Source organism: Paroedura picta, chromosome 16 (genome assembly GCF_049243985.1).
Source record: "Paroedura picta isolate Pp20150507F chromosome 16, Ppicta_v3.0, whole genome shotgun sequence".
In the NCBI taxonomy this organism is placed as follows: Eukaryota; Metazoa; Chordata; class Lepidosauria; order Squamata; family Gekkonidae; genus Paroedura; species Paroedura picta.
In genome coordinates, this window is record NC_135384.1 from 19558403 (window position 1) to 19579169 (window position 20767).

Consider the following 20767-nt stretch of genomic DNA (forward strand, 5'->3'; position numbering starts at 1 on the left):
CACTTTTCTTTGATGCTTTTGGATGCTTAGGGCTGATCCTGCGTTGAGCAGGGGGTTGGACTAGATGGCCTGTATGGCCCCTTCCAACTCTATGATTCTATGATTCTATGACTGCTTGTTACTGTTCATGATTATCTGCAACTGTTTTGTTTTGCAAACTGGTTTTGCACTGAGACTGTATTTTATTCTTGTTCTATTTTTGCTGTCAATAAAGGCTCTCTGTGTGAAAGTATGAAACACTAAGGAGGCAGTATAACACACATCACCTCAGAACACTACAAAGAGGTACCCTTACAAGTGCTTGCAGAGAGCAATTAAAATATGGAATTCGCAGCCAGAGGACGTAGCAATGGCTACAGGCATTAATAGCTTTAAAAGGAGATTAAGTTGATTCAAGGAGTCTAGCCACGGTGGCTGAAGGGAACCTCCACATTCAGAGGCACTAATCCTCTGAATGCCAGAGCCAGGAGACAACATCAGGAGAAGGGCTCAGCCTCTATGTCCGTGGTTCATAACCTTCCTAATGTGACCCTTTAATCCAGTTCTTCATGTTGTGGTGACCCCCAACCATAAAATTATGCAGCCGAAACTGACCAATGGCATGAAGATCACGATTGTATATAAATTGTTTTTTTTCCCCCTGGGGTTTCTCAATTTAGTTTTGCCTCTTGTCCCACCATGCCGATCTTGCTCTTTTCCGCTGCTCCAGACAGATGAACGCTCTATCTCAATCTATCCTGCAAGGTTGATGAAATGGAAGAGGAGTGATGTCGGCCACTTTGGAACCCCCTTGGAGAAAAGGGCTGCTTGCCCTGCAATGGCCCCTGTGAAAGGGTCATTGGACCCCCAAAGGGGTCCCAACCCCCAGGCTGAGAACCACTGCTATGCCATGTTGTTGGCAGTCCAGAAGGACTGGTTGGCCACTGTATGAGACAGGATGCTGGACTAGGTTCATGACTGGTCTGATCCAGCAGGCCTCTTCTTATGTGTTGCATATAAGGGATTCTCAGGAAAGACCAAACCTTACCAGGATGTAAGTATGCATGATGGGGATGAGGTAGACTCCTGAGGCAGGTGAGCAGTTGCATTTTTAAAATCCTCCCTTGCATATGAAAACCCTACAAGTGGAAAGTTCACAGAGCAGGGAGCAGGCTGAAGGGGAACCTTTCAAGTCATGCTAGAGGTGGGTTTTTTGTTTGTTTTCTTTTATTCACAGAACCTCCTGCTACTATCAATGTACACAGGGCCTTCAGATGTCTGACAGAGATAGTCCAGTGAAGTTTCTGCTTTTAATTGCTGGCATCTCCTGTGTCCTCAGTGGCAGCTTGTCTATTCCTACTGTGCCCAGACTCAGTCTGAGGGAAAAGGAAGTCAGTGAGTGAATGGCATCTGGCCAGTCAGTGGCCGCCTGTAATCCCAAACTGAGATTAGCGCTCGACTGAGGGTTTGTTCAGCCATCTGTTCTGCCCTGCTTTTCAGTTTTCAGCCAAGGAGAGCAACCCTCAGCAAAACGTGGGCACAGAAGCAGAGTGCGGCAAGCATGAAGTGAAGACATCAGGGAGAAGACAAGGACTGAAGGTATGGCTGGAGATGAGAGGAGATGGGGAACTCCTGCTGTGGAGTGAGTGGGATGATGGAAAGTTAGGTTCATAGCATTCCATAGGTACTAAATCACATGAACTCTTCTCTGTTGAGGAACTTGGAGCTCTAACATTCTAGAAGAGTCTAAGAACCTTGTGGGATGGAAGGTAGAGTAGGATGGATTTATCAAGAATGACTGGCAGCAGATTTTCAAGTTCTCCAGAGCAAGATCATTCCTGGATCTCATTCCGGGATTCCAGTCAAATGGAGAGGCTTGGGACTGAAAGAGTCAGCATGCTGTAGTGGTTCAGAGCCTCTAATCAGGATAACTGGGTTTGATTTCCTACTCTTCCATGTCCAGCCAATGGGCTGACCTTGGGCCAATCACAGTTCTCTCAGAGCTCTCTCAGCCTCAGCTACATCACTGTGTGTCTGTGGTGGGGAAAACTCTTTTTCCAATATCAGCTCAGGCAGGGAATCACAGGATGACTGTCATTGGCCTTTAGTGCTGCCCTGAACATCATGTCACAAACAGCAATAACCCCATGTTACAGGAGTCTCCACCTTGATACACTTTTTTTTCTTATTGTAACTCAGTAGCCCATGAATCATAGAATCATAGAGTTGGAAGGGACCTCATGGGTCATCTAGTCCAACCCCCCTGCACCATTTTTACAATTTTATGCACACAACATTGGAGACATATTATTTTATTCGTATTTGTACATTGTTTTAATTATGCTTTGTAATGGCCTTTGGCTATATACAATAAACATTTTCATGATGTAAAAATAACCCCATGTGCTCTCCCAGTGGAATTGCTCCTTTAGTACTGCCACCTTAAGCAGTTGTACCCTTTCAAGTCCCCTAGAATCTTAGAGTTCAGTTTAGGATTGCCATTGTAATTTACACTGCATTTACACAAAATCATCCATCCTCTCTAGTCTCCTGGTATTTGCCACAGTGCTGTGGGCTCAGTCATGTTGCCACAAGGAACTGGGAGTGAGCCAGTGACCTCTTCAAGGGCACGCAGCCTTCCCCACCCTACAGTTCCCTGCAGGAAAGTGTACAGAAGGCCACTGGGTAGAAAGGTAGGCAGAGATGAGACAGGTTGCATCTGGCCCTTGGAGTAGCCCTAGGCTTAACCCTATGTGTAACTCACACAGGGAGGCACCCCCAGGGTTCATGACAGTGTTCCTCCCATTTCCTGCTGTTCTGAACTGGGGTCAGTAAAGGCTCATTCAGCCAATGGATAAATAAATGTGTGGGGATTGCAGGGGAGAGAAAAGGTCAGCCTAAAGTAGAGAATGGTGGGTGGGGAAAGGGATATACTTACAGGCTGTTTTCCCACTTCAGATCACTGCCTTCCAAAGTGGATTTTAAGCAGAAAAGGGAGTTTGTTGCATAGCTTTGTGAGTGCATGTGTATGGGCAGTGGGTCCCATTGATTTCAAGGATAGCTGAGCATTTTTAAGTCTCTTTGGTTGTATCAACATGGAGGTTCTGCTCCATCTTCTCCTCCACAAATTGCATTAGTCCCCCTCGCCCCTCTGGAAGACATTGTCTCACAATTGCCCACCTTTTGGATTTTCCAAAACTAAAAACAAAAAAACTCCATTCGTACATTCTTAAGTTTGCCAGTCTCCAGGTGGCGGCAGCTGGAGAACTGCCACTATTATAACTGCTCTCCAGTTTGAAAAGATTAGTTCCCATAGATAAGATGGCTGCTGTGGAGGGTGGACTCTATGGCATTATATACCATTGGAGTCCCTCCCCAAACCCCAAACGTGCACTTCAGACTCCATCCCCCAAGAGTTTTTATCACGGACAGGCTCCGCCCCTTTCTCCTCCCACCTACCCCTTAGGGCTTTATTTCTACTGCTCTGCAGGAGTGGTTTACAGATTAGATATATTTATTATATTTATATACCGCCTTCCCCGAGGCTCAGGATGGGTTACAGGAAACAGGAAAAAGATACAGATAACATATCGTAACAACAGGTGATAACAGTAATAACATTATAACAACAATAACCTTAACATGATCACATCAATAACATTAGAGAGTGATGGAGCTGTAAAAGAGCCTCACCTCAACTCTTACTGGGACCTAGTGGGTTAGGCAGATTAGTGGCAGTTGTATTAGGAGGGGGGGGGTCTTGCGAGCCAGTTTGAAGTGATGGTTTGGGTTGACCTCAACCAAATGCCTGGTGGAGGAGCTCCCTTTTGCAGGCCCTGTGGAACTATTTGGGAATATTAGGGGCTTTTCTGCATGCCATAAATATAGTGTAATGCTTACCCCGTGAAGACGCTATATTATGGCAGCTCCACATGACATTGCCAACCTCCCATGCCTGGCCAGCAAACCACTAGCTATATCCAAATGTTCCCTGTACACCTCCATGGGCCATATGGAAAGGGCGGTATACAAATCTAATAAATAAATAAATAGTACTAATCTTGATCACTACTCAAATGAGGAATCATAAATGAACCAGTCACAGACTCTTGCTTGTTCTCTGTTTGGCATTTCTAGTTGGTGTTTGGATTAATAAAGAGCTGGCCATTTTTTAAGAACTATGTCTGTGTCTACTGAACCTGCCGACTTAACAGTGTTGCATAATGCTATGGAGTCTACCCTCGAAAGCAACCATTTTCTCCAGGAGAAATGATCTCTGTGGTCTCGAGAAGACCTGTCTGGCATCCCTATGCAAAGAAGATAACTGTTTCCAGATGGCACTCCTTGCAGACCTGGAGGTGATTTTTCCTGGACTCTTCTGAACCACCTTCTGCGACAATATGCTAGAGGAAAGTCAGGATAGGCTGTTTGCTTTGCAGCAGGGACACTTTGCTGAAGAAGCAAATGGATGCCAGCTTTAAGCTTCAGTCTAAAGCATGGGTTCCCAACCACGGTTCTGGGCAACTCTGGGGTTATGTAAGAACACCCCAGGGATTATGCAGCGTTTCCCAGTAGTTTGGATGGCTGCTGACATCACTAGATGTCACTGGAGCCCACTCCCCCTGTTGCTCTACTGGCCTTGTCTCTTTCTCCACAATGGAAAGGTAAAGGCTGGCTCCTGCCTGTTACTTCTATGCCCACTTCTCTGAAGGGGCATGTCACCACTTCTGGGATTTCTCAAAGCCCCAAAATATTTCAGGGGTTCCTCCACAGTAAAAAAGGTTGGAAAAGGCTGGTCTAAATGTTTTCTGAACCCACTGCCTGTTCACAGCTGGTTCTGTTTCTGGCAGTTCCCCATTTGGAGGACTATACAATTGAAGGCTTTCAGATACTCTGTTGCCTGGAGATAACTTGCAATGGCAGGAGCTCTCCAGCCACCACTGAAATTGGAACCTTAGACAGTGGCATTAGCACTGAGAATGGAAGTCTAGGGTGTAAACTGCACGGAGCTTTTATTCCTACCCCAGATCGATTCAGTCGCTGCCCTCTACACAGAATGCGATTTCCATTTGGATTTTGGGAAATTTTAATTTTCCTTCTGCAGCAAGAAGGATTGATCTGGAGTGACCCTACCTTTATTGTGCGATATCTCAGACTGCTTTTAATCCTCAATATCCAGATGGGAAAGAAAGCTCTGTGGTAGAGAACCTCCGATAGGCTGGTCATATGACACGCCTGCCTTAAAGGAGATGCCCCTAATTTCTCTCAATTTATCTGGGTCCTGGATTTTTCCTCCCTCCTCTGCCTTTTTCGATCCTCTCCCCCCCTCTTCAAGAAAAGAAAGAAGCTTGGCTCCCCCCCACCTTCTGAGCCTCCCTAACCACGTGCAGAAGACTTTCCTGTTTCAATGGGGAGGGAGGGAAGAGGAAGAGCCGAGTTCAAAGCGATCTGAATTCAACAGGATTGACAATGGAATAAAGAACGTAAGTGCAGACTCTTGTGCAGAGGATGAGGGAGATACTTTGAAAGTCACTGGGGGGACTTTGGGCTAGACCCAGACACTTTTCGGGGCTGATTTGCCCATTATGAAACCCTCCTGTGGTTCCAGCCATGTGGTTGGTAGATATATTGTTCTGTAGTTGAAATGATTCCAAGAAATGACAGGAGCTGATTTGGATTCTGACCATGTTACATGGGGAGTATGGACTTAAACCTTCCCCCTGTGCCTTGTCTTACTTGAATTGGTTTCAGGGAGTCACTAGTTGCCCTTTTGAGACTGTTTCAAGCAAAGAAAATGGTGCAGGAGACAGGAAGACTTAACCTCTCCCCTCACAGTGGTCCTAATCCAAATTGCTGGGAACTGAACACACCTGGGAACTGAATTCCAGCCATGGTGCACATCTGATTGACAGGACCTGTAGCAGCCCTGGCCTGGGCGGTCCAGGCTTGCCCAACCTTGTTAGCTCTTGAAAGCTAAGCAAGTTGTTCCTGACTAGTATTTGGATGGAAGGCCATCAAGGAAGGCTACAGTTACTACACAGAGCCAGACAATGGAAAACGACCTGTGAACATCTCTCACTTTGAAAACGCCATGGGTTCATCATAGGTTGGCTGCAACTTGACAACACTTAGAATCACAGAATCATAGAGTTGGAAGGGGCCACACAGGCCATCTAGTCCAACCCCCTGCTCAACGCAGGATCAGCCCAAAGCATCCTAAAGCATCCAAGAAAAGTGTGCATCCAACCTTTGCTTGAAGACTGCCAGTGAGGGGGAGCTCACCACCTCCTTAGGCAGCCTATTCCACTGCTGAACTACTCTGACTGTGAAAAGTTTTCCCTGATATCGTTGTACTTCCCTATATCGTTGTACTTCCCACCACATCTGGAAATGAGTTCCAAGTATGGATCACCAGATACACATTTTGCAGGACTTGTATCTAACAGCCATGTGAATTGGCCATCAGCCTAACCTATTTTACAGAGTTGTTATGACTCTAAAAAAAAGAAGAGGAAAACCTTGAATCCTACAGAAAGATGGAATCATTTCTAATTACATTTTAAATGCTTTCCCCTCCCTGCTCTCCTCACCCACTTTGGTGTCAACCATCTGTTCCACACCAGACAATTGTGTGCCTGTAACCAGATCTAGCAGAGAACCATTGCAGAAGTTTTGTAGCTCTTTAGATGATGAACTGTCAACTTTGAATGAAGTTGAGCGAGCTCTGCATCCCCTCCCAAGTCCTGCCGGAGCCAATCAGGAACTGCTGATTTGGAGGTGGGATTTCCTTTGGAGGTGGGGTTTTCACCCACAGACTCTGATTGCGGGTGACTGCAGCCAATTGGTAGGGTGAAAAAACGGAGTTGACGACAGGTTCCATTTGGCTGTCATGTTGGAGAAGGCAGGGCAAGGCATTAACCAGAAAGTTTGGTTTACCAAGCAAAGGTTTCAAAGTGAATGAGAAGCAGGACAAGAATTTGGCCCAGCACACTCTCTTTGCTGTCAGTTTTCCTGTTTTTTTAGAGCCTGCAAGTGCTTGTGATCAGTCCAGACTTCAAATGGCATTGCCCCTCCCTCCAGTCAATGCTACCATGACTGCTACTTCCTTCTCCCAAATGACCCAGCTGCATTCAGTATCATTAAACGTTTTGAACAGGTAGGCACAGGGGTAGAGATAACCCTTCTAGCCCAGCTGTAGGACCACCCCCATAGCTACATGACTCTGACTTGCACAATAAACTGCTCTGCATGGTTGGCATGCTGGAGGATGGGTTCTGCTCCGTCTCTTCAAAGGCCTGTTGGCACTCAGCACACCAAGGCAACTTAGCCCTCAGCTTCCAAGCCCCTTCCCCATACCCCTTTGTTTTCAGCAGATCCATTAGGAGGAGTGCTATTTGGGCAAAATTGGCGAGGAAATGTGATAGAAATTTGTAAAGCCTAATAAAGCCTGTAGCTGATGCCTGGTCTGGGGTGGGGACCAATCTACATGTCTTTGACCTTGACAAGCTCATCCATGGCCTCTGAATATATTAAACATCATCTAACTATACCAAAAGAACCTCTTGTGGTGCAGAGTGGTAAGGCAGCCGTCTGAAAGCTTTGCCCATGAGGCTGGGAGTTCAATCCCAGCAGCCGGCTCAAGGTTGACTCAGCCTTCCATCCTTCCGAGGTCGGTAAAATGAGTACCCAGCTTGCTTCTGGGGAGTAAACGGTAATGACTGGGGAAGGCACTGGCAAACCACCCCGTATTGAGTCTGCCATGAAAACGCTAGAGGGCGTCACCCCAAGGGTCAGACATGACTCGGTGCTTGCACAGGGGATACCTTTACCTTTACCTTTAAGTGATGCCTACCTGCTCATTCTCTTACTGGTTTACTTTCGCTTTTTAAAATTTGCTTTATTTATTTCTTCTCTACTGAAAAAAAACTTTGAAGCGAAATTAACTGTTTGAAATGGCACCCTCACCCTCAACTTTTTAACTATACCAAGACCTCTTTGTACAGTAGGTCAGTAGTCCCCAACCTTTTTATCACCGGGGACCAGTCAATGCTTGACAATTTTACTGAGGCCCGGTGGGGTAGTCTTTTGCTGAGGGATTTCACTGCCGCCTAAGCCCCTGCTCTGCTTGCTTTCCCTGCAGCCGCCCCTGACTTCCCACCACATGCTGGGGGGCACTGCCAGCAGCAGCTGTGCAGTGCCACGCTGAGGGGGAGCCCCAGCCATGACGGCCGCTGGAAAGCACCAAAGGTGAGCCAGCGGCAGAGTGGCAGGGCAACCCCCAAGGCCCTGCCACTCTGGGTAAGACCAGATATTCAACCCCTGGGTAAGACCAGATATTCAAACTGTCTGAAGGGGGTATTAAAGGTGGTCAGCCCCTAATCCCCTTCCATATGTGATAATACGCTTCCCTCAGGTCCAGTTTTAATGTTCCCCAGGTGCCCCAGCAGGTCTTTGATCAAGGAAAGAGGGTAGGAATTGGAGGCAGAGATGGCATTCTCCTCAATCATCCTCAATCAGTCCTCAGTTGTCTGCAGTTCTATTTTGGCAAACAAGACCAGAGCTTCCAGGTTAGATGTTGTGGGATGTATAAACCCCTAGCCAGATTTTTATCTATGAAATGTTGGAGTTTGGCCATCTCCTTTGGACTCATGGAGTACAATTTGGCCTTCAGTAGGGGTTCTCCAGCTTCAGACAAAATCTGTCTTGCAGGGAGGGGATAGCCAATCACATTCCTTCTCCTTGAACACCTCACTCAAGGGCCTCCTTCCCTAGCCAAACCTGCCTGAGTGCCCTGGGTGTCACTCAGCAGGGTAACTTTCATGGTTTGGGTGGGAGCTGCCCCTGAGTTGTGACAGTGAGCTCAGCAGTCACAGTTATGGAAAGTCAGAACCTGGGCCCTCTAGTCTACTTCAAGGTTGTGCTTCCCCAACCAATCCAGTCCTAGCACTAGAGGGTGGGTATTCAGCCCCTGGAACTACTACTGCACACGCTCCCAGTGCCCCTCAATGTCTAAGTCCACCAGTTCCATTTGGCGAGTAGCAGCTCCCCTCCTCCCCCCCCCCACACACACACACTGGGTTCCCACCTAACTGAGCAAAATTCAAAGGGCTCTCCGGCACTACGGGTTCCAGCCCTGGGCCTGGGCTACCACTGGGTTTGTTAAGGTGTGAGTGCAACCTGAGTCTAGAATTCTCTGCAGTCTCAGCTTGAATCCCGGGTGGATGAAGAAAGATATAACCAGTTCCCACACATTAAACAGCTTAACAGCTGGAATCCATGCTGCAAACCACACTACCAGCCACATTCACACTGGCAGCAATCAATTATACAGAATGAAAGGCAAAAAACAAATGCCAAAAGCTTGGATACAGTTTTGACACATTCTATGATTCTAATTGTTACTTTTTTACTCCTTTATTTAAAAAAAATATCTACAATGTCTGCCTGATGACGAGTTCTGTAAAACCTGATGTCTTGCGCAACATTTTGTGTCATTTGGTATGACTTCAATAAAAGGTATTACAAGATTTTGTTTCTTTTTCTGGACTTTGGAATGGACAGAGAAAGAGAAGGAAGGCAAAGGTGAGGCTAAGTTGAAAGCAAAGCAGTTTGGGGGTGCAGATCTCTCTCTCTCTCTCTCTCTCTCTCTCTCTCTCTCTCTCTCTCTCTCTCTCTCTGGATATCATGTGGGGTCACAGATTTCTTGCCTATTCTTAAATCAATCAAATATGACAGAAAGGTCAAATGTTTCCAGTCCTTGGTCAGCCTCTAAACCTGCCCTCTAAACATCTTGATGTTCCAGGAATGGAAGAGTGTGTAATGCTATGAATAGCCAGATTTTTCAAATGCCTACCAATTGTCCAGCAATGACCTCATTAGCAGCTTGTTGTTGGCTCAGACCCATCTCTGTCCCCATCCCACCATCCTCTTCTCCAGGATTAATAACATCCCAGCTGTGAGAACAAGCACAAAGGATAGAATCCATGGCGGATCAGTGTTTGCCTTTCCTAATAATCCTTATCTCTGTCCAGAACCTGTGGCAGCAGGTCAGAAAGGAACAGGAAAAGTTGCCTTGTTTCTACTTTCACTGCTCCCCCAACCCTAACCCTAACTCTAGAATCATAGAGTTGGAAGCAGCCATACATGTCAGGATCAGTCCCCTGCTCTCTGCCATGTTTCATTTAACCGAACCTGAGGGACTCCATCTTTGTGTGCTGTGCTCTTGCTGTCTTTCCCATGTAACCAAAATGCTTATGGCTCTGTAGTATCTCTTTGATCCCCCCCCTTCCTTTGATCCCTCCACTTTCACACTGCATGTTCTCCCTGCTGTGATACTTTGTTACCAGTGTCCCTGTAAACATCTTATCTACAGCCTGGGGCTGACCAAGGCCGCACTAACTGAGATACTTTGGCAGGAAGCCTGGGATGGCACCTGGGTGGGGGATGACACCCTCCCCTTGGGAACAGGTCTGGTTTCCGCGGGAGAATTGTATTGATAACTGCTTGCCCCGCTATCAAACAGTCTTGACTTCAGATGTTTAAGTGTTCAGATCTACTTCCAATTAAAGCTTTCTTTCTATAGAAGCCTGGTTGTGAGTTTTGTCTGCCCTTGACAGTAAGTCAAGACCCACAATGCCCTTCCCCGGGTTTCTGGTCCACCTCCAAGCCTACATGATGGAGGTGTGGTTCACATTCCAGGATGCCGCTGAGCGCATCTGCTTCGTCGGCGATTGCATGGACGGGGAGGCCGCCAAGTGGTTTGTTGATCTGTACCACTATGCGCTGGTGGAGGTGCGCAATTATGATCGTTTCATGCGCTGTATGCGAGAGCGGTTCGAGGACCCGTTCGAAGTCGAGACAGCTGAGGCCGGCCTGCAAACCCTGAAACAAGGAGCCTTGTCGGTGAGCCAGTACACCAGGGAATTCCAGAAGCTGGCAGCAGTGGTCCCACGCTGGGGGGAAGCCTAGAGCGTACACGCCTACCGAGAGGGGCTGCGGAAGGACCTGGCACAAAAATGTCTGCATCTGGACGACCTCGAGACGGTGATGGACTGGGTGTGCCTGGCTGGGGAGGTGGAAAGGCGCCTGCGTGAGGCAGCTGAGCTGGGAAGAGAGAAGCCCAAGGGTGTTTCCGCACAAGGACCAATGTTGCCAATTGGTCCCACAAAGCGGAAATGCTATTTTTAAAAATGCAAGATCGGCGTTACGCATACCTGCTTTTTTAGTGGAATCCAGTAGCATTTCATTCGTTTCCCACAGGTTTCCGGTCTCGCAAAAATTGCTAGACAGGAAGCGATTTTTTCTGTGCTTTGTCCCGCCCCTGGCCGTTAATCAAACAGCCAATGGGCGGTTGTTATCACGCTCCGGGAAAGCCCCTTTCCCTTTAAGAACAGGTTTAAAAAAACACACACACACGTTGCAACGAATATGAGTTAATTCGTTGCAACGGAGAGACCCATCTAGCTGGCAGGTGGCGTGGGAGCTGGCGATTCATCATTACCACGCTCCCCCAAGTGAAAAGAACCCCCACCCCCGAACAGGTGAATACACCGTCATGCCGTTTGCTGGCACTCCGGGCGTGTTCATGAATGTAATTAACGAGGTCATGCATGACCTGTTGTACAAAGGAGCCCTGGTTTTTTTTTGATGATATTTTGCTGTATTCTGAGGACCCAGTGAAACACGTGTCTTTGGTGCGCGAAGTTTTACTCCGCTTGAGGGCTCACCATCTCCACGCTAAACTTTCTAAGTGTGAGTTCCACCGAGATGCGGTGGAATTTTTTGGTTATCGTGTCTCCTGTGCTGGGCTCGAAATGGACCCTGGGAAGGTCCGGGATTTGTTGGCATGGGAACCCCCGCGCACACGGAAACAACTGCAAAATTTCTTAGGGTTCGCCAATTTCTACCGTTCGTTCATCCCCAATTTTGGCAAGGTGACCCTCCCGTTGACTGACTTATTGAAAACCAAAGGGGGTGGGAAGCAGGCAGTCAAGCTGAGCGCGCCTTTGGCATGGACTGACCGGTGCCAGGCAGCGTTTGACCGTCTTAAGGCCCTGTTTACGACCAAGCCAGTATTGGCCCATGCAGACCCCCGCAAGCCCTTCACGGTACAAGTAGATTCCTCAGATGTGGCAATGGGGGCAGTGATCCTCCAGGAGGGGCGAGAGGGAAAGTTGTACATTTCCAAAACATTTTTCGGGCCTGAAAAAAATTGGACAATTTGGGAAAAGGAGGCGGCGGCAGTGAAGCTCGCGCTGGCAACCTGGCGGCACTGGCTGGAGGGGGCGGCCCACCCTAAAGCATCTGCCTGGCAAAATGAATTTTTTGGCTGATGTGCTCTCACGCCTCCCCCAGTATGAGTGTAAACACGACCGGTTGGTTGACACTGTGATCACCCCCTTCCAATTGGGCCTGACCGTGATGACACATAGCAAGGCTAAAGGGCCCTTCCCCGGAGACTGGGTCCAGAAGGACATGTTGCTGGACTCTGAGTTTGCCAGCCTCCGGCCCACCCTCATAGAGAAGGAAGGTTTGTTTTTTAAGGAGGAATGGCTGTTTGTCCCCGTGGCGACGCGAAAAGACATCTTAAAACTGTGCCACGGTTTTAAATCCACGGGGCACTTTGGATTTGTGAAAACCGTGCACCTGGTAAGCAGACACTACTGATGGCCCACGTTAAGGAAAGATGTAGAACTTTACGTTCAGGGCTGCCCAGTGTGCCTCACCTCTAAGCCTATGGGGGGTAAACGAAAGGGGTTGTTACAACCTTTGCCCACACCCTCAGGCCCCTGGAGGGAGATTACAATGGACTTTATCACTGACCTCCCGCCTAGTCATGGGAAAACGGTCATCTGGGTGGTGGTGGATGCTTTTTCCAAACAGGCCCACTTCATCCTGTGCTGACTGCACCGAAGTTGGCCTCCTTGTTCATTGAACACGTGTATCGCCTGCACCAGATCCCGGGGAGGGTCCTGATGGATAGGGGCCCCCAGTTCATTGCCAAGTTCTGGCAGGTGCTCTTGAGACTTTTGGGGGTGGAGCAGGCACTCACATCTGGCTATCACCCAGAGAGAAATGGCCAGACTTAACGGGTGAACCTGATCCTGGAGCAGTACTTGTGATGCTTTATTAACCACCAGCAAACAGATTAGGTCTCCCTCCTCCCTCTAGCAGAGTTTGCCTACAACAACGGGGTTCATTCCTCCACCAGGGTGTCCCCATTTAAGGTGGTCTATGGGGCTGATTTGATGGTAGTGCCTACCTGGGAGATCTCTTCCCCTGACGCCCCGGATGTTCAGAAATGGGCTAGTGGGATTTCAAGGGCCTGGCCGGACATTGTGAAGTGCCTGGAGGAGGCCAAGCATGTGTACAAGGTTCAGGCAGACAAAAAGCGGGTGGATGCCCCAGCCTGGGCAGTTAGGGATCTGGCTTATCTGTCTACAAAGAACCTGCGGTGCCAGCAGTCTTCATGGAAACTTGAGCTGAAATTTGTGGGGCCTTTTACTGTGAAAAGACTGATTGATGCGGTGACTGTTGAACTGTCCCTACCTAAGACTTATAGACATGTGCACCCCGTTTTTCATTCCAGCTTGCTAAAGCGTGCCCCGCCCCTGGATGACTGGCACCCGGCTATTGCTGCCCCGATCCCTGTCTACGTGGACAAAGACATGCACTACGAAGTTAACAAAATCCTGGATTCTCGCTGGCACAAAGGGAAACTTCAGTACTTAGTGGACTGGAAGGAATTTCCCATGGGGGACAGGGAATGGGTGGAGGCTGGGGATGTCCAGGCTCTGAAGTTGTTACGGGATTTTCTTCGGGAGTTCCCCCACTGTCCACGACCCATAGATGGGGGGTGAGGGGTGAGGTGTTTTTGGACCGGCAGAATGTCAGGATCAGTCCCCTGCTCTCGGCCATGTTTGATTTAACCGAACCTGAGGGACTCCATCTTTGTGTGCAATTGCTGTCTTTCCTATGTAACCAAAATGCTTATGGCCCTGTAGTATCTCTTTGATCTGGTAGTAGGTGATATGAAGCACTTTACCTGAGCCATTGGAGAATCACTGCAAGCCGGAGGAGACAATATTAACTCCTCAGGCTTGCAGTGGATTGTGTTCAGTGTTCATCCAGGACTCTTGAAAAGTGCAGGTGAATGTGTCCAGACCCTCCCATGGGAAGCCTACCTGGCTTCTTCAAGCTATATTGATCAGCTCTTTGGGTCTGCAGAAAACGAACTTGCCCCCTGGCCTTTCTTCCTTGCTGCTGCCTTGCTGTTCCTGCACACTGTGGCTTTATTATAGCTTTGCAGTGTTGTTACTTTAGTCCTGTAAATCACCTCCTGGGCCACATGGATGGAAAAGTGGGGCATGACTATTTGCCATAAAATAGATTAGGGGTTATATTTATGAAATGTCACTTGTTTGACTCCCAGGAACCCTCCCAGGAACCCATGATGGAATGATGACCATATACAGGTATATAGACAGGTATTTTTTTTAAGCACAGCTACCTTGCTCATTTTCTTTTGGATTCCTGGGTTGCCAGTTTTATCTAACACTTGCATTTTTTACCCTCCCCCTTGAATAACGATGGAAGTAACAACCAAACTAGATAAACTGATTGGCATCATTATGCAGAGAAATATTATGCCTACATATTTGCATCTCCTTGATGTCCCACCCCTGAGAAGAGCTTTTCTCCTCGCTTTCCCCTCAAAGGTCTTAGAGAGAAGATTCCACCGTATCTCATACCATGTGAGACTCTGTCCGTGTGGTTCTGGTTGCCCTGACTCTGTCTCACACATTTTGTTAGATTGCCCCTTATATGAGCAGTGTCGGGATGACAGCTTTGTTGCTTTGCTGGGAAACAAGCCTTCTGTAAGTAAATCTATGACCTTGCAATTTCTGCTCTCTGACAAAGACCCAGAGGTAACCATTTTAGTTGCCAGAGTTTTAACTAAGATGCTTTTATAATATGCTGCCTACCTTGTATTTTATCTTTTATAGTTTGATCATTTTAAGATCTGTTTGGTTATGTAACCCCATTTTACTATTTTGTTGAAATTTTAAACCCTATTTTTATATGTCTTATACATATTTTATGCCAATAAAAGGTTACTGACTGACTGACTGATAAACTGATTGGATATTTTAACTTTGCATATGGCAGGATTTGAGAGGGAAAGGGTTAAGAGAAATCTCTCAGGTACATTTGTTCCCACACTTTCATTGCTTAGATCAGTGGTCCGCAACCGTTCTTAGGCTGCGGACCACTGCGCCGGGGTGCGGGGAGAGGGCGACCCGGGGCCCCACGCGTGCGCGGCAGCCCCGGCGCAAACGCGTACGCACAGACTTGCCGCGCATGCACGTTTGCACCCCCGGGTACAAACGTGGCAAGTCTGCGCATGTGCGTTTGCGCCGCCGGCATGTCGGCGGTTAAATGTACCTATGTGAATATGTCATGTAGGCTGTACTATTTTTTGTAAGTAAAATTTCTTTCTCTGTTACCAGAGTGGAATCAGATTGGCTTTGTTAACCTTTGCATTGAGCTAGTGGCCTCCAGATAACCTTTGACTTCTGCAAAGATCTTAAAAACTAACTCTTTGCAAGTGAGCTATTGCTCTCAGCATTCTGCAAATATCTTGAAAGCTTACTCTGGCAGCTTGTAGGACATCAATGGTTTGACTGAGGGATTCTGATATTTTTTCCCCTTCTTTTCCTAATCACTTCTTCCAAACTATTCTTTTGGTTTCTGTGGGTGGGGTGGGGTGGGGTGGGTTTTGGAGGTGGTTTGGGATTTACTGTTTTTTCAGTGTTTCTTCTTTTATCTGAGGGGCAGCATTGTTTGCCTTTTCTTCTTGGGGTTGTGTTTCTTTTAAAAGTTGATTTTTACAGTTCTTTCAGTTTTCAGTTTTACAGGTCTTTCTTTCAGTGTTTTGTTCTGGGGGCAAAAACCAGCAGCTATTCATCCTCTTGACTTTTCTGTATTTGTTGGGAGGGAGGCTGGATGGGAAAGCCTGTGATGATTGAGCATGGATTAAGCGCTTAGGCCACCCTGTAAATTCATCAGTATCCTGCTGCATTTCCCACCCTCGGCTTAAATGCGAGTCAATAAACTTGCCCAGATTTTGTGGTAAAATTAAGTGCCTCGGCTTATAAGCGGGTTGGCTTATATGCACCTATATACGGTAATTTGTTTAAACAGCATTTTCCCTTTAACTGTGTAAAGCTTCTGTGCTTTCTAGGCATGATCATTTTTGTTTATATTTAATTTACATTTACATCAAAATTTTGTTTGTAGGGTGTGGGGGGGTGATGAAGGTACCAGCCCCACAAACTTCATTGCATCTTTCAAGGTGCTAAAGTTGTTAACTGCATAAAAGGACAGTTTTAATTCATTTTGTGGCCCTTTCCTGAAACATTAGTTGGTGAAACCTTCACTTGATGCAAGGAACAGCTTTGATCAAGGGAATGGCAGTGTTGGGAGGCTGAAGGGAAAAAATGAGTGTGAATGCTGAGGAAATATCTTTTATTTTAATCTATCCTCCATCCCTGACTAAAGCTATTACAAATTTAAGAAAACCAACCAATGGATAGAAAAGAGTCTAGTAGTACCTTAAAGACTAACAAAATTTGTGGCAGGGGAGTCCCTTTTGTGTGCACCCACACTTCTTCAGATAATTGAATGCTAATACCCTGTTACAAATTTTGTTAGTTTAAATTTTTTAAAGGTGCTGCTGGATCCTTGCCCTTTTCTGTCACAAACACTCTAAATGTACCACTCACTGTGTGCTCTCTCTCCCCCTCCCCTTTTCAGTGCTTTCCCCCAGAAAATTGGCTGAGAAACCCGGCCTTCTCTTGCATCTGGCTATAAAAAAATCCAAGCACCTGAAACGGAAAGTGGAGACAGAAGATAATGCTTGATTGACACATCTTGGAGAAAGTGCTGCTGCTCCAGTTACAGGCACAGGGATCCATTTCTCCCTCCCTCATTTGCTCAAGTTGCCTGTTGTCCTCCAAGACTTGAGTCTAAGGAAGCTGTTATCTAAACACTCGACAAAGGACTCTTTGTTTGGATTCCTCTGAAGAAATCCAACTCTCCCCTCCCATCTCCAAGAGCCTACGATGAACTGAATAAGAAGTGCTGGAACCTGCTGATCTCTTTTCACTGCCCATCTGCAATACAGGTCTTACTGTGGGTCAGAGAAGCCATTTCTCCATCCGGCCTACTTGCAATGCCTCCGTCATTTGTCATCGTTGTCCTTCTTCTGTGGGTGCTCGTAGCTTGTGCTTCCAAAGCTTGCCCCCAGCTGTGTTTCTGCTATGAATCCTCCAGTTTTGTGGACTGCCACAGCCGACAACTGGACCATATCCCTCTCAGTATCCCTCATGCTACATGGATGCTGGACCTGAGGAATAACAACCTGAGCAGGCTTGAAGGAAGTGGCTTTTATGCCTTGTGGTCTATGAAGATTCTTCTCCTGTCCCACAATTCCATTGCCAAGATCTGGCCCAGAGCTTTCAGGTCCCTCAGCTTCCTGGAGAAGATGGATCTCAGCCACAACCTCCTTGTCCGCCTGCCACATCACTTCTCGATTGATTTGACTTCCCTGAAAGACCTCAAACTGGCTCACAACTACTTGGTAGCCTTGGGGTTTGAAAGCCTGCAGTACCTGGAGAATTTGGAAAAGCTAGACTTGAGCTACAACTGGGTGGCTTCTATTGAGAGAGGAACGTTCCGGGGCTTGTCCAGACTCCGACATCTATACCTTCATTCTAACAGGCTTGTGATTGTCCACAATGGCTTTTTCTTCATGCTCCAGAACCTGGAAGTCCTTTCACTTAGCAACAACAACATCAGCTCCATTGAAGTAGAGGCCTTCACCTCATTGCACAACATGAATCTTCTGGCACTGACTGGCAATCAGCTCATTCACCTTAAATTTAAGACCTTCCTGAACATCCAGACCATCAGTACCCACATCCAGCTCTCGGGCAACAGGTGGGTCTGTGACTGTGATCTCCAGCGGGTTTTTGGTAAGATCATGAGTGTGCGACACCTCCATGTAGATGACTATGAGAACATCACCTGCTCCAGTCCATGGCAGCTAGCTGGCTCGCCACTAATATCTGTGGACAACCAGTTGTGTGTTGCAGAAACAGCCACCGTCTTGGTTATCACTGTCACTGTCTTAGTGACGGTCATCGCTGCCATTGTTATGGCAGAGAGGAACAGGAAGAAGAACCAAGAGAAGAACTGGAATGAATCAGAAGGTCCCTTTGACTCTCAGGAGAAATGAGATAAGGGAATGGGGTTGGCAGGAGCAGTTGGGTCATCGATACCGATTCTTCACGGTGGCAGGCATGCTGGGATGCCACTAGTTCTCTGCGATCAGGCAGCTTGCTCTGCCACTTCCTGCACCCCCATGAAGTTCTGCCCTTGATTTCTGCCTCCAAATGAGGCAGCCAGAGTGGAAATGTTCCACCATGCAGGGGGCGGGGGGGGGGGGCAACAGAGCCTTTTTTTTTTGTTTAGGAATGTGGTAGCAATACCATATTCCTAAACAACAACAAAATACCCTAGGGCATTTTTGTGTCCCTTCCAGGACACCATAGTCTGCCAAGGGTGGGGGAGGGACCAGGTGTAGGCCCTGCCACATGTGTCTGGCCCTACATAGACCCTGTTGGCACCCAGGGCAGAAAAGGGAATGCAGAAATATCTGCATTCCTTTGCTGCAGGACAATGGAGGGCCTGAATTGGGATAGGCCCGGGATACGCCTGGGCTGGCGCCGACATCATGTGGAAGCGGGGATTAGCCCTGCTGCCAGACAAGTGCCAGCCCAGGCCTTATTCCCCGTGTGGAAAAGGTCAGAAACTAGTTTCCTGGTGTTCTTTAAACTCTGCTTTATTGTAAATGAGAACTCTGAGGTTCTCTATCTACTTAAGCTGTCCTATGACCCAAGATATACGGACTGCCAGTTGATCCTACCTGCTCATCTCCCTTTCCATGAGAGGGAAGACATTCTTGCCATAGTATCTCCATCCTCTCCCAAGGTGTTGGGATGAATCTGTGCTTGTTTTGAATTGTGTATGAACAACTGCCCAATCCTTTCATCCTAGCCTGTTGGAGAGGTGGTAAGGTAGCCCTAGCCTATGCCATGTCTCATGGAAGTATTGAGACTGCAGTGTTCCTGTCATGTTACTCTGGTTTTCTTGAACTTGACTGTTGACATTTAAAGAATTAGGCTCTGGGAGCAGGAAAACACAAGAGCTTCATATTCCCCTGCTCCCAGCCTGGCCCTGTAACAATAGGCTAAATCTGGCCAGGGCTTTGTTGCTCAATCTAATTTGATTCATTACAGAGCTCACCCATACAGGTTTCATGGTCTCCCATAATAACTTTTTTGTGTGGTCACAGGGGAAATTCCTATGCATTTCACTAGTGTAAAAGGTGGCTGGAACCATCCGATGTGTGATGTGGACTGCTTCAAGATGGCTGCTATCTGACAATGATCAAATGATGAATACAGATTGGCCTGGGGATCCCCTGGAATTATACCCCACCTCTAAGAGACACAGAGATCAGTTCCCCTGGAGAAAATGAGTGCTTTGGAGGAAGGACTCCATAGCATATACTCCACAAGGTCTCACCCAGCCCCAAATCCTGCCCACTCCCAGTGCTACCCCTCCCCCCAAGTCTTCAAGTATTTCTCAATCCAGAGCTGGCAAGCCTACAGGGCTGGGCTGATGGGAATTTCCCTTCAGGTAGGGGCTGTGGTTCAGAGCCTCTTGTGGCGCAGAGTGGTAAGGCAGCCGTCTGAAAGCTTTGCCCATGAGGCTGGGAGTTCAATCCCAGCAGCCGGCTCAAGGTTGACTCAGCCTTCCATCCTTCCGAGGTCGGTAAAATGAGTACCCAGCTTGCTGGGGGGTAAACGGTAATGACTGGGGAAGGCACTGGCAAACCACCCCGTATTGAGTCTGCCATGAAAACGCTAGAGGGCGTCACCCCGAGGGTCAGACATGACCTGGTGCTTGCACAGGGGATACCTTTACCTTTACCTTAGGGGCTGTGGTTCAGTAGTAGAGCACCTCTTTGTGAGCAGAAGATGGCAGGTTCAATCACTGACATCTCTGGTTAAAAGGATCAGTTCACAGTTGGTGTGGAAGGCTGTGACCCTGGAGAGCTGCTGCCAGTCTCAATAGACAGTATATTGTCTATTCAGGAAAAGGCAGCTTCATGTGTTCATTGGGGTGCTAATCTATCTAGTAAGTACGGTATTGTCTACCGAATTTGGCAGCAGCCTTCCAGGCGCTTAAGGAGAAAAAGGTCTTTCTTCACACAGGTAGCCAGAGAGCGTGTTCAATGAGACTGAACCTGGGGCTTATCTGTACTGGCTTTTAAAGCTTGTTGGGTTCAGTTTTGTAAAAGCCATCTGCACCTGACCCCAATTTCCAGTCTGATGCTGCTCAGGTTTTTTCTCCAATCTGCACAGCTGAGGATTGACTCTGCAGCCACACTACTTATTCCCCAATATATCCAAGAGTGGATTTTTTTTTGCTTCAATGAGAAAATGCAGGCCCATGATATCCTCTTCCAGGTGCAGATGTCTTGCCTAATTCAGAAGTTTTCTTTCCCAACCTCCCCTTCACCCAGCACAGACATTGTGCTGAGGTCTCTGCTGATTGGTTGGCTCCCAGCAACAGTAGAGCCTTTCATTTTCAGTGCTGCCTAAAATCTGTCTGAGTTTTCATGTGGCTAAGCTGTTTCCCCTAATGTACAAGTCCTCTT

General features: G+C 47.6%; 1 protein-coding gene across 1 annotated transcript; it reads left to right on the forward strand.

The window, feature by feature from the left end:
* Positions 1–1476: 1476 nt before the first annotated feature.
* On the forward strand, positions 1477–18395 carry LOC143826318 (uncharacterized). Its single transcript, XM_077315065.1, has 2 exons — positions 1477–1578; positions 16795–18395. The coding sequence occupies exon 2, from the start codon at positions 17213–17215 to the stop codon at positions 18275–18277; it is 1065 nt and encodes a 354-aa protein (XP_077171180.1). The 5' UTR covers positions 1477–1578; positions 16795–17212; the 3' UTR covers positions 18278–18395.
* Positions 18396–20767: the final 2372 nt, after the last annotated feature.

Excerpts from the sequence above, each read along its gene's own strand:
- LOC143826318 (XM_077315065.1), top strand. The coding sequence starts at position 17,213 with ATGCCTCCGTCATTTGTCATCGTTGTCCTTCTTCTGTGGGTGCTCGTA.